The 19,164-nt window shown below is 38.0% G+C and overlaps 1 protein-coding gene across 14 annotated transcripts in view; it reads left to right on the plus strand.

Annotated features, from left to right (window-relative positions):
- Positions 1–17,073, plus strand: part of LOC139745942 (protein lap4-like) — a 556,451-nt gene extending 539,378 nt beyond the window's left edge. For 12 of the 14 annotated variants that reach the window (XM_071656641.1, XM_071656646.1, XM_071656650.1 and 9 more), the window contains 2 exons: positions 11,539–11,721; positions 15,009–17,073. In XM_071656641.1, the coding sequence (XP_071512742.1) occupies positions 11,539–11,721; positions 15,009–15,377 (552 nt within the window). In that variant the 3' untranslated portion in view covers positions 15,378–17,073. The remainder of the gene's footprint in view (positions 1–11,538; positions 11,722–15,008) is intronic. The other 2 variants (XM_071656649.1, XM_071656655.1) reach the window with 2 other exon arrangements.
- The last annotated feature ends 2,091 nt before the right edge of the window (positions 17,074–19,164 follow it).

Below are 19,164 nucleotides of genomic sequence, written 5' to 3' on the forward strand. Positions count from 1 at the left end.
TAGTCGCCTTCTACGACACGCAGGGAATACGTGGGAAGTATTCTTTCTCCCCTATCCCCAGGGAATCATATATATATATATATATATATATATATATATATATATATATATATATATATATATATCTTTTTCATACTATTCACCATTTCCCGCATTTGCGAGGTAGCGTTAAGAACAGAGGACTGGGCCTTAGAAGGAATATCCTCACCTGGCCCCCTTCTCTGTTCCTTCTTTTGGGGGGAAAAAAATAAAGCAGTTAAAAAGCAGTTAAAAGATATTTGATAAGGATGTAAGGCATGTGTACGAGTAGGAAAAGAGGAAATTGATTGGTTCCCAGTGAATGTCGGCTTCTGGCAGGGGTGCGTGATGTCTCCATGGTTGTTTGATTTGTTTATGCATGGGGTTGGTAGGGAGGTGAATGCAAGTTTTGGGGAGAGGGGCAAGTATGCAGTCTGTTGCGGATGAGAGGGCTTAGGAAGTGAGTCAGTTGTTATTTGCTGATGATACAGCACTGGTGGCTGATTTGGGTGAGAAATTGCCAAAGTTGGGGACTGAGTTTGGTAAAGTGTGTGAAAGAAGAAAGCTGAGAGTAAATGTGAATTAGAGCAAGGTTATTAGGTTCAGTAGGGTTGAGGGACAAGTTAATTGGGATGAAAGTTTGAATGGAGAGAAACTGGAGGAAATGAAGTATTTTAGATATCTGGGAGCAGATTTAGCAGCGGGTGGGGGAGGGAGCAAAGGTTCTGGGAGCATTGAAGAATGTGTAGAAGGCGAGAACGTTATCTCAAAGAGCAAAAATGGGTAAGTTTGAAGGAATAGTGGTTCCAACAATGTTATATGGGTGCAAGGCATGGGCTATAAATAGGGTTGTGCAAAGGAGAGTGGATGTTTTGGAAATGAAATGTTTGAGGACAATATGTGGTGTGAGATGATTTGAACGAGTAAGTAATGAAAGAGTAAGAGAGATGTGTAGTAATAAAAAGAGTGTGAATGAGAGAATAGAAGACGGTGTATTGAAATGGTTTGCTCACATGGAGGAGAGAATGAATGAGGAAAGGTTGACAAAGAGGATATGTGTGTCAGAGGTGGAGGGAACGAGGAGAAGTAGGAGACCAAATTGGAGGTGGAAGGATGGAGTGAAAAAGATTTTGAGCGATCGGGGCCTGTACATACAGAATGGTGAAAGGCATGCAAGGAATACAGTGAATTAGAATGCTGTGGTATACCGGGGTTGACATGCTTTGAGTGGATTGAACCAGGGCATGTGAAGCATCTGGGGTAAACCCTGGAAAATTTTGTGGGGCCTGGATGTGGAAAGGAGGCTGTGTTTTGGGTGCATTACACATGACAGCTAGAGACTGAGTGTAAACGAATGTGGCCTTTGTTGTCTTTTCTTAGTGCTACCTTGCCGGCGCACGGGAGGATAGGGGTGTCATTTCATGTGTGGAGGGGTGGTGACGGGAATGAATAAAGGCAGCAAGTATGAATTATGTACATGTGTATATATGTATATGTCTGTGTATGTATATATATATTTATGAGTTGAAATGTATAGGTATGTATATGTGCGTGTGTGGACGTGTATGTATATACATATGTATGTGGGTGGGTTGGGCTATTCTTTTGTCTGTTTCCTTGTGCTACCTCACTCCATCCTTCCACCTCCAAGTGGGTCTTCCACTTCTCCTCGTTCCCTCCACCTCTGACACATATATCCTCTTTGTCAATCACTCCTCACTCATTCTCTCCATGTGACCAAACCATTTCAAAACACCCTCTTCTGCTCTCTCAACCACACTCTTTTTATTACTGCACATCTCTCTTACCCTATTATTACTTACTCGATCAGATAGGGGAGAAAGAATACTTCCCATACGTTCCTTATGTGTCGTAGAAGGCGACTAAAGGACTGGAGCAGGGGGCTAGAAACCCTCCCCTCCTTGTATTTTAACTTTCTAAAAGGGGAAACAGAATATATATATTTATTTATTTTTATTATTTTGCTTTGTCGCTGTCTCCCGCGTTTGCGAGGTAGCGCAAGGAAACAAACAAAAGAAATGGCCCAACCCACCCCCATACACATGTATATACATACACGTCCACACACGCAAATATACATACCTATACATCTCAATGTACACATATATACACACACACAGACACATACATATATACCCATGCACACAATTCACACTGTCTGCCTTTATTCATTCCCATCGCCACCTCGCCACACATGGAATACCATCCCCCTCCCCCCTCATGTGTGCGAGGTAGCGCTAGGAAAAGACAACAAAGGCCCTTTCGTTCACACTCAGTCTCTAGCTGTCATGCAGTAATGCCCGAAACCACAGCTCCCTTTCCACATCCAGGCCCCACACAACTTTCCATGGTTTACCCCAGACGTTTCACATGCCCTATATATATATATATATATATATATATATATATATATATATATATATATATATATATATTTTTTTTTTTTTTTGCTTTGTTGCTGTCTCCCGCGTTTGCGAGGTAGCGCAAGGAAACAGACGAAAGAAATGGCCCAACCCACCCCCATACACATATATATACATACGTCCACACACGCAAATATACATACCTACACAGCTTTCCATGGTTTACCCCAGACGCTTCACATGCCTTGATTCAATCCACTGACAGCACGTCAACCCCGGTATACCACATCGCTCCAATTCACTCTATTCCTTGCCCTCCTTTCACCCTCCTGCATGTTCAGGCCCCGATCACACAAAATCTTTTTCACTCCATCTTTCCACCTCCAATTTGGTCTCCCTCTTCTCCTCGTTCCCTCCACCTCCGACACATATATCCTCTTGGTCAATCTTTCCTCACTCATTCTCTCCATGTGACCAAACCATTTCAAAACACCCTCTTCTGCTCTCTCAACCACGCTCTTTTTATTTCCACACATCTCTCCTACCCATACGTTACTTACTCAATCAAACCACCTCACACCACACATTGTCCTCAAACATCTCATTTCCAGCGCATCCATCCTCCTGCGCACAACTCTATCCATAGTCCACGCCTCGCAGCCATACAACATTGTTGGAACCACTATTCCTTCAAACATACCCATTTTTGCTTTCCGAGATAATGTTCTCGACTTCCACACATTCTTCAAGGCTCCCAGAATTTTCGCCCCCTCCCCCACCCTATGATCCACTTCCGTTTCCATGTTTCCATCCGCTGCCAGATCCACTCCCAGATATCTAAAACACTTCACTTCCTCCAGTTTTTCTCTGTATAGGTATTTATATGTGCGTGTGTGGACGTGTATGTATATACATGTGTATGTGGGTGGGTTGGGCCATTCTTTCGTCTGTTTCCTTGTGCTACCTCGCTGACATGGGAGACAGCGACGAAGTATAATAAATGAAATAATATATATATATATATATATATATATATGTCTCTATCACCGCTATCGTATGCCTTCTCCAGATCCATAAATACTACATACAAATCCATTTGCTTTTCTAAGGATTTCTCACATACATTCTTCAAAGCAAACACCTGATCCACACATCCTCTACCACTTCTGAAACCACACTGCTCTTCCCCAATTTGATGCTCTGTACATGCCTTCACCCTCTCAATCAATACCCTCCCATATAATTTCCCAGGGATACTCAACAAACTTATACCTCTGTAATTTGAGCACTCACCTTTATCCCCTTTGCCTTTATACAATGGCACTATGCAAGCATTCCGCCAATCCTCAGGCACCTCACCATGAATCATACATACATTGAATAACCTTACCAACCAGTCAGCAATACAGTCACCCCCATTTTTAATAAATTCCACTGCAATACCATACAAACCCGCTGCCTTGCTGGCTTTCATCTTCCGCAAAGCTTTTACTTCGTCTTCTCTGTTTACCAAATCATTTTTCCTAACCCTCTCACTTTGCACACCACCTCGACCAAAGCACCCTATATCTGCCACTCTATCATCAAACACATTCAACAGACCTTCAAAATACTCACTCCATCTCCTTCTCACATCACCACTACTTGTTATCACCTCCCCATTAGCCCCCTTCAGTGAAGTTCCCATTTGTTCCCTTGTCTTACGCACTTTATTTACCTCCTTCCAAAACATCTTTTTATTCTCCCTAAAATTTAATGATACTCTCTCACCCCAACTCTCATTTGCCTTCTTTCTCACCTCTTGCACCTTTCTCTTGACCTCCTGCCTCTTCCTTTTATACATCTCCCTCTTATTTGCATTATTTCTCTGCAAAAATCATCCAAATGCCTCTCTCTTCTCTTTCACTAATAATCTTACTTCTTCATCCTACCACTCACTACCCTTTCTAATCTGACCACCTCCCACACTTCTCATGCCACAAGCATCTTTTGCGCAAGCCATCGCTGCTTCCCTAGATACATCCCATTCCTCCTCCAATCCCCTTACGTCCTTTGTTCTCACCTTTTTCAATTCTGTACTCAGTCTCTCCTGGTACTTCGTCACACAAGTCTCCTTCCCTAGCTCACTTACTCTCACCACTCTCTTTGCCCTAACATTCTCTCTTCTTTTCTGAAAACCTCTACAAATCTTCACCTTCGCCTCCACAAGATAATGATCAGACATCCCTCCAGATGCACCTCTCAGCACATTAACATCCAAAAAGTCTCTCTTTCACGTGCCTATCAATTAACACGTAATCCAATAACGTTCTCTGGCCATCTCTCCTACTTTCATTCATATACGTATACTTATGTATATATACATACACATGTATATATACATACACATGTATATACATATTCGTCCACACACGCACATATAAATACCTATACAACTCAATATATATATATATATATATATATATATATATATATATATATATATATATATATATATATATATATATATATATATTCTTTCTTTCAAACTATTCGCCATTTCCCGCGTTAGCAAGATCGCGTTAAGAACAGGGGACTGGGCCTCTGAGGGAATATCCTCGCCTGGCCCCCTTCTCTGTTCCTTCTTTTGGAAAACTGAAAAAAAAACGAGGGGAGGATTTCCAGCCCCCCGCTCCCTCCCCTTTTAGTCGCCTTCTACAACATGCAGGGAATACGTGGGAAGTATTTTCTCCCCTATCCCCAGGAATATATATATATATATTTTTTTTTAATACGATTCGCCATTTCCCGCATTTGCGAGGTAGCGTTAAGAACAGAGGACTGGGCCCTAGAGGGAAAATCCTCACCTGGCCCCCTTCTCTGTTCCTTCTTTTGGAAAATAAAAAAAAACAAAAAACGAGAGGGGAGGATTTCCAGCCACCTGCTCCCTCCCCTTTTAGTCGCCTTCTACAACACGCAGGGAATACGTGGGAAGTATTCTTTCTCCCCTATCCCCAGGGATATATATATATATATATATATATATATGTATATATCCCTGGGGATAGGGGAGAAAGAATACTTCCCACGTATTCCCTGCGTGTTGTAGAAGGTGACTAAAAGGGGAGGGAGCAGGTGGCTGGAAATCCTCCCCTCTCGTCTTTTTTTTTAATTTTCCAAAAGAAGGAACAGAGAAGGGGGCCAGGTGAGGATTTTCCCTCTAAGGCCCAGTTCTCTGTTCTTAACGCTACCTCACTAATGCGGGAAATGGCGAATAGTTTGAAAGAAAAGAAATACATATATATATATATATATATATATATATATATATATATATATATATATATATATATATATATATTATTTCATTGATTATACTTTATCGCATTAGCGAGGTAGCACAAGGAAATAGACGAAAGAATAGCCCAACCCACCCACATACACATGTATATACATACACATCCACACATGCACATATACATACCTATACATTTCAACTTTTAAATATATATACATACACAGACATATACATATATACACATGTACATTATTCATACTTACTGCCTTTATTCATTCCTGTCAGCACCCCGCCACACATGAAATGACACCCCTATCCTCCTGTGTGCTGGCAAGGTAGCGTTAGGAAAAGACAACAAAGTCCACATTCGTTTACGCTCAGTCTCTAGCTGTCATGTGTAATGCACCCAAACCACAGCTCCCTTTCCACATCCAGGTCCCACAAAACTTTCCATGGTTTACCCCAGACGCTTCACATGCCCCGGTTCAATCCGCTGAAAGCACGTCGACCCCGGTATACCACAGCATTCCAATTCACTCTATTCCTGGTGTGCCTTTCACTCTCCAGCATGTTCAGGCCCCGATCACTCAGAATCTTTTCACTCCACCTTTCCACCTCCAAGTTGGTCTCCCACTTCTCATCGTTACCTCCACCTCTGACACATATATCCTCTTTGTCAATCTTTCCTCACTTATTCTCTTCATGTGAGCATACCATTTCAAAACACCCTCTTCTGCTCTCTCAACCACACTCTTTTTGTTACCACACATCTCTCTTACCCTTTCATTACTTACTCAATCAAATCACCTCACACCACATATTGTTCTCAAACGTCTCATTTCCAGCACATCCAATCTCCTCCGCAGGACTCTATCTATAGCCCGCACCTCACAACCATATAACATTGTTGGAACCACTGTTCCTTCAAACATACCCATTTTTGCTTTCCAAGATAACATTTTTGATTTCCACACATTTTTCAATGCTCTCAGAACTTTCACCCCCTCCCCCACCCTATGATTCGCTTCCGCTTCCATGTTTCCAACCGCTGCCAAATCCATCTCCCAGATATCTAAAACGCTTCACTTCCTCCAGTTTTTCTCCATTCAAACTTAATTCCCAATTGACTTTTCCTTCAACCCTACTGTACCAAATAAGCTTGCTCTTATTTACATTTACTATCAGCTTTCTTCTTTCACACTCTTTACCAAACTCAGTCACCAGCTTCTGCAGTTTCTCACCCGAATCAGCCATCAGTGATGTATCATCAGCGAACAACATCTGACCCACTTCCGAAGCCCTCTCTTTCACAACAGACTGCATACTTGTCCCACTCTCCAAAACTCTAGCATTCATCTCCCTAACAACCCCATCCATAAACAAATTAAACAATGATGGAGACATCATGCACCCTTGCCGCAAACCAACATTCACTGAGAACCAATCACTTTCCTCACTTCTTACTCGAAAGATTATTAGTGAAAGAGAAGAGAGAGGCATTTGGAAGATGTATAAAAGAATGAGGCAGAAGGTCAAGAGGTGAAAAAGAGGGCAAATGAGAGTTGGGGTGAGAGAGTATCATCAGATTTTAGGGAGAACAAAAAGATATTTTGGAAGGAGGTAAATAAAGTACGTAAGACAAGAGAACAAATGGTAACATTGATGAAGTGGGCTAATGGGGAGATAATAACAAGTAATGGTGATGTGAGAAGGTGAAGTAGTGAGTATTTTGAAGGTCTGTTGATTGTGTTAGATGATAGAGTGGCAGATATAGGGTGTTTTGGTCGAGGTGGTGTGCGAAGTGAGAGGGGTCAGGGAGAATGGTTTGGTGAACAGAGAAGAGGTAGTGAAAGCTTTGCGGAAGGTGAAAGCCAGCAAGGCGGCGGATTGGGATGGTATTGCAGTGGAATTTATTAAAAAAGGTGGTGACTGTGTTGTTGACTGGTTGGTGAGGATATTCAATGTATGTATGTCTCATGGTGAAGTGCCTGAGGATTGGTGGAATGCATGCATAGTGCCCTTGTACAAAGGCAGAGGGGATATAAAGGTGAATGTTCAAATTACAGAGGTATAAGTTTGTTAATTATTCCTGGGAAATTGTATGGGAGGGTATTGATTGAGAGGGTGAAGGCATGTACAGAGCATCAGATTGGGGAAGAGCAGTGTGGTTTCAGAAGTGGTAGAGGATGTGTGGATCAGGTGTTTACGTTGAAGAATGTATGTGAGAAATACTTAGAAAAACAAATGGATTTGTTTGTAACATTTACGGATTTGGAGAAGGCATATGATAAGTGTTGATAGAAATGCTCTGTGAAAGGTATTAAGAGTATATGGTGTAGGAGGCAAGTTGCTAGAAGCAGTGAAAAGTTTTTATCGAGGATGTGAGGCATGTGTACGCATAGTTAGTGAGGAAAGTGATTGGTTCCCAGTGTGTATATAGATATATTTTTATTTATTATTATACTTTGTCGCTGTCTCCCGCATTAGCGAGGTAGCGCTAGGAAACAGACGAAAGAATGGCCCAACCCACCCACATACACATGTATATACATACACATCCACGCATGCACATATACATACCTATACATTTCAATGTATACATATATATACATACACTAACACTCCATTCAAACTTACACATGCAATGATACCCCCTCCCCCTGCATGCGTGCGAGGTAGCGCTAGGAAAAGACAACAAATGCCATATTTGTTCACACTCAGTCTCTAGCTGTCCAGTCTCTAGCTGTCATGTATAATGCACCGAAAGCACAGCTCCCCTTCCACATCCAGGCCCCACAAAACTTTCCATGCTTTACCCAAAACACTTCACATGCCCTGGTTCAATCCATTGACAGCATGTTGACCCCGGTATACCACATCGTTCCAATTCACTCTATTCCTTGCATGCCTTTCATCCTCCTGCATGTTCAGGCCCCAATCGCTCAAAATCTTTTTTACTAATGGCTTTCACCCAATTCGCAGGCATGATCTTATGTTTCCATGGTAAATTATGTATCAGATGCATCCATCCATCAAACATTTCTGCACTCTCTCCTCCTTACTTTAAAATTCATTTGCAATCCCATCCACTTCAGGTGCCATTTCTTATGTTCAACCTCATGATTACCCTGTTTACCTCCTTTCTTGTTATAGACCCCAGCACTTGTATCCTTTTCCTTTCGTCCTCCATACCCATGCTTGTAACGACCGCTGCCTCACATCCCACACTCATCAGTTTTTCAAAATACTCTTTCCGCTTTCCTCTCACCTCTTTCATTTGATTCAGCAACTCCTAATCCTTACTTCTAACATTTATATTTCACTCCTATATCTACCTCTTTCCTTTTTCACCTCCTTTCTGTACAATTTCTTATTATGCTTAAACATTTTACTTAACTTTATTGCAAAGTTATCTTTTCTTTCTTTGCTTCCTTTGCCATCTTCTACACATTTTACCTACACATTCTATAGTTTCCCCTCTTCCTTTGATGAACTTCCACTGGTACATTCCTTTCAATCAGTCTACCATATGCTTATTTATTCTTTTTCTACACATTTTTAATCATCCATCCACCATGCATTTCCTTTTTTATAATTCACATATTTGTATCCAACTACTAATTCTACAGCCTTTAACATTCTTTTCTAAACAATTTAAACACCTCATTCACACATAACTGCATGCCTACATTTACTGCACTTTCAAATAAACTTTCAGTCACCCTTCTTTCATACTCCTTGCATTCTTTCTCATTCATCTTGTCCTTTTTAAACAATTTTACCTCTCCATTGGTCCTTACACAATACCTCCACTTCTCCCTGATCCTCACCTCCACAAGAATTGCAAAATGGTCAGAATCCCCAAAGAATCCTGTCGTAAAACTAGCACCCGGTACAACCTTTCTTATCCCACCATTCAATGCCACATAATCATTGTAACCTTTTTGTTCTTTTCATCTATCATTTGTATCTCATCCAAGTATATCTGTGAATCATCTTGTGCTGAAAAATGATGTTAGCAAGGATTAAGCCCCTCTCAGTATAGACATCCACAAGTAACATCCTTTCTCATTTAGTCGTGGCACTCCATATTTACCAATTATCTTGCCAGTTTCATCGCATGCCACCTTTGCATTCATATCACCCATTACAACCAGCTTCCTCTCCTTCTCAGACCCATGTATAAAGTCATTCAAATTTCTCCAAAAATGCTTCATTTCATCCTTACCTCTCAAAATCGTCATATTCACAGGCTCATAAAGATATATCTTTGCATACTTCACAACCCCAATCTTTCCTTCATTCACATTATTCTTGATACATTCCATTCATGCTCTGATACACCCTTGGTAATAGCACAGTTGCACATCCTTCTTTCCATTTTCCTTGATTTTTACATTTATTCCCATCCATTCCACTCCTTCCATGCCCTCCCCAACTTGCCTTCATCATTTTGCCTTTCACTCCATACACCTTGCCCAAGGATATGAGTTTTGACAGTCCTTAGCACCTCTAAACTAAACCCTTTAAATTTCTCTTCAAGCCCCCTCCTTTTATGCCCTCCTGTCATCCATTAACATTTATAGCCATCACCCATTAACTATTTCTTATCCTTTAGAACGTCACCTTTGACATGCCACTGACAGAGAGCAACTCCAGTGCATTATGTCCGTAAGGCAAACATATACAGAATGTAGACTGTGTAAACAATATAAGTTTTAAACAATCATAGTTTTACAAACACTAGCTACTAAAGACTGATGATAATTTGCCATATACTGTAAAATAGAGTATTCAAGAACAAATTACCACATTTCTAAACCAGGATATATACATATATTTCACACTTATGAGTGCACACAAATTACTCAAGAATGAGTCCTTAGAGATCAAGTTCATTTTAATGACAAGGATACTTTTCTAGGACACATAATAGTGTCACAGATTTTCTTTCATTCAAAGCTTTAACAAGTTGTAGTCTTCAAGTCTCTTTACCTATAGAGGAACAACAAGATGAGGTAGCTGATCATTCCATATTGTCAACATATTTATCCTCCACATTTTTACCATAAAAGTACTTTTTTACATCTTCTTTTACAAGTATCCTCTTTCATTTGATGTGTCCTCTTGTCCTCTTCCTACATTTTTCAAAGAACACTTCAATATTCACATCATTCAGTTTTAGAACTTAAAGGTTGTGATGAGGCCATTCCTCACCCTTCTCTCTTCCATGGTGATGCAAATTCAAGGCTTCTGGCCTTTTCCTGTAACTTAGCTCTCGTAATTGGTACAATCTTTGTTGCTTTCCTTTGAACCTTCTCTATTTGTTCTTTGTGATTCAATAGGTTCAGCAACAAACTTGAGAAGCATATTCTAATTTTGGCCATATGTAGGATATATCTGTTTTTGTTTATGTGCAATTACTTGATTGTACTGTATGGGGATGGAGTTTCAAACTCATGGAGCCCCACCCCACAAAAACACTTTGCTATCATACAACCTTTTAAGCTTCTGAATGCTGTCCACATTTACCACATTCTCTCCTGTGTTTGTGTATTCATGTAACCATTATGCCAAAAGAAGTTTATGCATAAAGTTATTGCACTGTATTTATATGTATGAGCATGTGCATTTTGTATAAATTTGATAATGATAATTCTTTAAAGATCTTATAAGAGTATTATTATATTGCACATTGTATGATGGTAGCCAAATTATTCAAATCTTGTTCCATAGCTTTTTCAGTGGTTGTTTTGTATACTTTTCATATGATGAAGATAATTTACATTTGATTACTAACAAGTGGTGTTAAGTCGGAGATTGTGCAGTAGTTTGCTCAGCTATGTTACCCTGGGTCAGAACCTGAACCGCAAGTGGTCCAAACTGATTGTGGTCACCAAGCCAAGTGAGAAGATTGTTGCGGAACGAGACCGTGTCCTGTCTGAGAAGGTGAAGCGCAAGACTGTGCCTGTTTTGGACCCTGATACGGGGGATGTGACTGTGCAGACTACGGAGACTGTTGAGCGCATCATTGAGCGTGAGGTGACCAACACAGACTGATGATAGTCTTGCTCACTTAGAGGCTTAGGGGAGATCTGTATATGGTCTACAAGAGAATACTTTTCAATGCAAAGTTTATTACTGTTTTTTAGTAAAAAATTTAATTTTGGAAGATCCTGGCACTAGGAACTTGACATGACCTGAATATTCATGGATAGGTTGTTGATGGTAATACATGTTTATTTTTAGTGTAGATGAGGTTTTTGCCCTGGTCACTGGTATGGATTGTTAGTGTTAGCACCAACAATAAATCCATGAAAATTTATTGCTACTCATGTAAATAGTTTTATACTTTAAGAATGCTGTATGTGTATATATGGTAACTGAAGAAGAAAGCAAAAATAAATAGTTGTAATTAGAAAGGGGAATCTGTAGTTTCATCCTAAAAGATGTTATTTTTTTATTTAGATTTTTTTCATTTTTTGATCTTAAGTATGCCACTTCTCATTTGAGGAGCAGAGGACATACTCTCCCCTAGCCTTTAAGAGTTGAACACTGTGTGCTTGGGAATGATTTTCACTTGGCGAAGTGCTGCCAACATCACTTTTAAGTTCTCTTGAGCCTGCGCCCACCAGTGTCCAAGTTGGTTTCCTCTACTGTTAGCAAGAGTAGAAGCGGGTGTTTTTCTCTCACCTGCACAGTAGACTGTGATGATGGCTGGACACCCATCACCCTCATTAGCTGCTTACTGGCACCCTTCAACTGTGGCCCTTAACAGGACCTAAGATTCCTAAACTCAGTACTAGTGAGCCTCATTTTCTTCATTGCACTGCTTGGAAATTGAGCTTCATGGAAGTACTCTAAGATGACCAATATTGGTGATCGTATTACAGTTACAGATGTGATATTGTATGTAGTAACTGCATCCTCCACTAAACTATCTAAAAATCACAGGCTGTTGGAGACTTGTATCCTCAACAGCTACCCTACCAACACCATCACCAGCACCTTCAGCAAACTAGACACATCCATGATGCTGTGCCCAAGTCGTGGATAATAAGGGGCATGCTTGATGGGGAACTGCGTTTTAATATCATTGGTGGTGTGAATTCTTTTTTGTCACTTCAGAATCTAACCTGAAAATGGCAGTAACCGATTAAATCATTTTAGTTTAAAGATCTCCATCATAGATATAGATATTGAAAAAGGTTGCTTCAAACTGAATTAGACTTGCAAAGTAAAACTCTTAAGATTGGTATACAAAAATTGGATCCTTTTTAGGATGGGTATGACCATTTTCTTTTTATGTTCTGTTATGATTGTTTATGTGGTTGAATATTGCCTCATACTTTTTATCCCATAAGAAATACTGATTTGCTCATACTAAATCAATTGATTTAGTAGTATAATGAGATACTGAAGTGGCAATAGTAAACAGTCATTAGCTTCATGTTTCAGTATGTGAAATAAACCCTTACCTTATAAGTTTCGCACCTAATCCTTAATACAACTCAAAACCCCTACTCCTACCCACCTGGTACTCTGCCATAGTAATGTTCATAATAATTCCTTTTACCCTTCTCCATTCTACCTTTAAATCCTACAGTCCTCTCCTTGACCACACACACTCACACACACGCACACACACACACACACACACACATAGATATATATATATATATATATATATAGAATGATTTGGTTTTATATTTTATTATACTTTGTCTCTGTCTCCCGCGTTAGCAAGATAGCGCAAGGAAACAGACGAAAGAATGGCCCAGCAGTTTGTCAGTCTTACTATTAGTACACTTGTGGTTAGGAATGATACAATTTTGATTAACCTTTGTGGCAGCTCTGCTTTTGTGGTATTTCACAAAAAGAAAACTTTTTATCTGTTTTAAGATGTGTTATACTACCATATCTTTATAAAGTATTGTTGTAGCAATGTGTGAATGAACTTCTTAACATATTTTGAATTATATGTTCAAGAACATCACTTTTAGAATTACCCCACCAGGAAGAGAAGATGCCATCAGCAGTAAGTTGCTATATAAGGCATCTGAAATTTAGTGTCTTTTAAAGAAACCATATGGTGATAATTGTCATAGTGTATGTACAGTATAGCATTACCATGAAACAGTACAGATACCACTTACCTGTCATATATGTCTTTATGAGACTGCAGGTAAATTTCTCTTACTTTGTTTAGCATCTATTAAAAGAATTTGGAGTGTGATAAGATGCTGTATATGGATGTGAACTCATTTTGGGAGGAAGAAATTGTGGAAAAACTCCAGATTACACCTTTGAAAGTATTGTAACTTTTACTTTTTTGATGTACATATATACATTTTATAAATACAACATATAAAGTCATGCTTGTAAACACATTAAACGTTGCATGTAAGATTACAAGGTCTTCTGTACTTGATGTGTTCTTTTGTTACACAACAATGGAAAGTATTTGTTTCTTACACTATGTGTATGTATCTTCCTGAAGTGAGCTGGTGTCTTCCTAACTATTGTAAGATCTGATCATTTGATATAATATCATTAAGACATTCCACGTGGATTATCTTAATGTTATGAATGTACAAACTTCTACACTCATCATGTAATTAATTTCTAAAGATATTCTGCATATGCAGCATTTTTTAATACACTGGAGGTAATTTGGAATTGTCACCAGCAGAGGTTTCAGGTTTATGGTAAATTATTTATACACTGCATGTTTGTGTAATATGTTAATATTTTCACAAACTTATGAGTCAGCAAAGCTTACAAAATAGAATGGCACTACTAACTAAAGCGCTTTTTTAAGATCGTATAAGCTTGTAGTTATCTGCAGTCTTTGTAACGCTTTATAACCAACTAGTTCTAGTTCACCTAGTGTAGAAATTACTGATACAGATCAGAAGAGGTATAAGGTGACTTGTTTGAGGTAATAAATCTAGCTCTTTTTACTCATGTCTTTTTTTCCACTTTAATTTAGTCCTTTTCATGAAGTGCTTGCAACATTTTTGAAATTTAGCGTGCAAACAACTCTCTGAGACTCCTCCCTAATAGCTTATGGAAGAAAGAAGTTGAAGGAGAGATTTCTAGAACAACTCATTATTTATTTGCATTCTTGTGTCATATTTATATTATTTCATATTAGAGTTAATAGTCTATAACATTGATGATTAAACATATTGTTTTTATGTCTTTTTATATTTGGAATATAGCTTTTTCCCATACATTATGTAATTTCAGATGATATGAGCTAAAACGTTTTTTCATTATGTAAAGGACAGGTAAAGTTGACCATAAGCAATTTATTTTTCTCACAGGTGGAGACATGCCGGGAAACTTTAATGACGCTTTCTCTGACTGATGCAGAGAATGCTAATATGAATCCAGTTCAGACAAAAGCAAATGTTACATCTGGGAAAAGTACAGAGACATGTAGTAGAGGAGATGACTCTGTACCTTTTAATGGTGAACAAAATGTAAGTGTAGAGGTACTGGATGATAGCAGAGGGAATGTTAAAGTGCTAGAGTCCATTGAGTGTGAAGTAGACTCTACCAGAAACTCAGCAGATGACCATCCTCAAGGTGATGGTTCCTCAATGTCAACAGATGATTCTGATCATGAAGTGTGCACTCCTCTACCTCAGGTACCCACCTCTCCAGATGAAAATGCCAACAGCAATGGTTGAATTCAGGGATTGAGTAGATGTACTTTTGTGAATTTTAGCATGTCTGAATGTGACTGATTCTGCCGGACAAAGTGAGACTTAATGAAGCTTGGGAGACATGCTGTTCTGTTTCCTGCAGAGTTATGTACACAGTCATGGTAGGTTTAGTTGTGACTTAACCAGTAAAATTAAGCTTGAGGGAAAATACATATCAAAGCTTATTTCTGTATTAGCACTAGTAAATGAGCCTTATTGATATGGTTCCTGATTGTCAATATTGCTGATGGAGTTGCAGATTATGAAATTTTCCTGTGGAGTTGCACTGATTGTAAATCTTTTAGTCAAATGGTCCAACATATGAAATGTTTTTATTATCTTTATTACATTATTACTGAAATTGCCATGCAAGTCCAACTGGACTTTAACACTAGCTTTAACCATAATGACCAAGCATTTACCTTTTTTTACTGTATATTTTCTTATTTCTTTTAATATACTGGCCTTAAATCAATTACCAGATGCCATATGATTCGGCTTGGAAAATACAAGTTCATGTCTTTCAGCATTGTGGCAGATGGACTGTAGGTGCATTTATAATTGGTAATGATTGAGCAGGCATAATTGTTGATATCTATTTTTGAATATATATATACATATATATATATATATATATATATATATGTATATATATGTATATGTATATATATATATATGTATATATTGTTTATGATTATCCCAGGACCAATTTCTGTGAAAGTGTTCTGATGTTACTCAGGACCTTTCTAAAGGCTCCTCCAGCTCAAGGCTGCAGTACTTCCATTGACAAGGAAATGCAGACTCCTTTGGAGTGAGAATGTTTTTGATGAGACTTTTTCCCTTGCGGTGTAACCTCAAGCAGGTGGAGTCCAGTAACACACACACACACACACGCATACATACACTCATTTTATATATATATATATATATATATATATATATATATATATATATATATATATATATATATATATATATATATATATTTACACATATATATATATATATATATATATATATATATATATATATATATATATATATATATATATATATATTGAAAGTTTGCAAAGCTTTAGCCTGTAGCTCTAAAGCATTGTCAAGCCATTTTTATTGTTCATTGAATGTAAATGCCAGCTACAAAACTTGTTCCCATATTGTGGATATACAATCTATAGTTTATATTCTGTCTGTCCAAGATCGTACATACATGTGCAGATGTAAATAATTGATGAAATAAAACTATAATGATAGAGCCCTAAGACTTCATAAACATTTTTTTGTAAGAATTTTATATTGATCATGTGAACATTCGGAATTGTCATGTATAGTTTGTATGGGGAATTGTGAGTGAATGAGTTTTAGTCAGTTGAATAACTGTGGATTTGTCCTGTCTAATCAGATTTATTTTTTGTGACTTTTGATTGTTTAGAATGTAACTAAATTGTGAGGATCCTTTATGTTATTGGATATCACAATAACAGTGCTTTAAGTTTTACTAGACATCAGATCATAGTTTGTGATTTTCTACATAAAATTTGGGTCATTGATGATGCCAGAGTTAATGGTGTCTCTGGGATTAATCAGAATTTCCCCACCTGTGCAGCTTTCTTGGAACTGTGAGTGAACAATGTTCATGAAAATGATCATAAATTTTTTGTAAATAAAGTGTTATGAGAAATTATAGTCTTTGTTCCTAATTTTTCATTGTAATATTTAGTTGAATTTTGGTTGATTGAACATTTTAAATCTGAAAAAACTGATATGCAACATAAAGAATCTGAAAGTGTTTCAACTAACTCAAGTCCATTATATAGACTGGACCTGATAAACAAAGCCTCGGTATGACTGAAAAAGTAAAATGAAAGTCTTAAGGTGAGATTTTCTGATTATTACTGAGGGAGGCTTGATAATGTATAAGAGCATTCACAGCTTGCTTAAAGTGACCAATGATTCACCCTAAACAACAGATTAGTGTTTTTCAATATATACCTTGTAAATACAGATTCTGCCCTATTCCCATACTTCTTCATTTTAAGCCACAGTACTCTAACGTGAGAAATTTACTCAATCTTGACACAGTAATGAATGATAACATAAGTGGAATGCTAATGTTCAACTCTCCTAATTTAGGATAAGAAAAAGCCATAGATCATGACAATTTCCTCAGTTTGACATAAGTAGAAGAGATGGTGCCTTACCTTCAAGCCCCGGGAATCCCTTTTATGGGGTCACAGGTAGAAAAAGTTATTTATATAGAATAATTATTATATGGGGTGGTGGTCATTCACTTGCTCCTAACCTTTTGGTTATGCATGTGAATGCTACTGGCCCTAGTGATGTAATTTCTCCATCATAAAATGAATATTATTACATTGATTTTTTGCTAATTTTGGTTATGAAAATACTGATATTTTCACATATGACAGTAAATTTCCCAGAAAACAATATAAGATTGTGAAAAATATTACTTAGAAAACTGTGAAATGAATTACAACAAGTAATTGTCAATATATGATAAAGAACTATGAAGAAATACCCCTAAAGTATAATTTCACTGAAAGATTCTTTTCATGAAATACTGTACAAGCTGAACATTCTAAAGCTTTATATTTGGTACCAATTCAGTCAGAAATGTGGCCATGCTGTAGCAGAGTGGCATGTTTTTTATTGATGTAGATTGAAGTAGAGCCATGCACCTAATACGAAAAAACAGTCTCAACAGTGGTCATACCATGCAGCTAAAGGGCTAATTTGTACATGTTCACCATCAGTTATGAAAAGAGCAGCTGTTGAATAAAATGAGACTATTTTGACCTATACTTCTGTAACATTTATTTGTTAGGTACCCATCTTTGACAAGAATTTACAAACACTGTAAAGTAAATCCAATCATAAAATTCAAAGATTTTGAAAAATCTGCAAATTCCTTATGTTGGAGATGCATTGACAGGACATTTATTAAATGGACACATCCTTGACAGAATAACTTTTTCAAATTATTCAACAGAATTTAAAGCAGACCACGGGTACTGGTATTGCAGGTTGCACAATTGCTCTCTCCCAAGCCTTCAGATAATGGTTCAAGTTTCAGGAGGACTAGCATGGTCAGTGCCTCTTCATACATGGTGTGATAGGGACTTGCCTGCCCTTCCACCATCTTTAGTACACCTTGTTGTGTGATGGGTGAAGAGGAGGATGAGATAAGGAAAGCATAAGCAAGTTTGGAAAGAATGGAAGTTGTGTTGATGCTCTTTAGTTTAGGCAGAGAGACAGATAGTTTAAGTGCAATGAATCTACAAAGGATGTAGAACAAAAGCTGGAGAAAAGGATATAGAACAAAAGCTGGAGAAATTGATGGTACCGATGTGCTACTTTTTAACTTTGTTTAAAATTCAAAGTGACTCTGAGGAGCTACTTTTAACTTTGTTTAAAATTCAAAGTGACTCTGAGGAGCATGATGTGCTGAATAACTTTGATCAGGGTAGAACCTAGTGAGACATTGAGTTTTGGGGCAGCTGAAAACAAGGGTGATGATGGTTAATAGTGAGGTTGCCAATATTCCAATAATGCAGGTTAGTAAGGATGTTCTGAAGAGCAAAGTAGCTGAGAGAACTGTTGTCAGTGCTGACATCAGTAGTAGTCATCGAAATCATTCCATCAAGCAGGTGTATGCATCAGGGAATCATTTACAAGGATGAGAAAGATGAGAGCAACAGAGGTTATGTCTATGGGTTTTGATACAGAAAGACTAAGAAGTTGACCAAACTGT

The sequence above is a fragment of the Panulirus ornatus genome, chromosome 63 (assembly GCF_036320965.1).
Source record: "Panulirus ornatus isolate Po-2019 chromosome 63, ASM3632096v1, whole genome shotgun sequence".
NCBI classification, from domain to species: domain Eukaryota; kingdom Metazoa; phylum Arthropoda; class Malacostraca; order Decapoda; family Palinuridae; genus Panulirus; species Panulirus ornatus.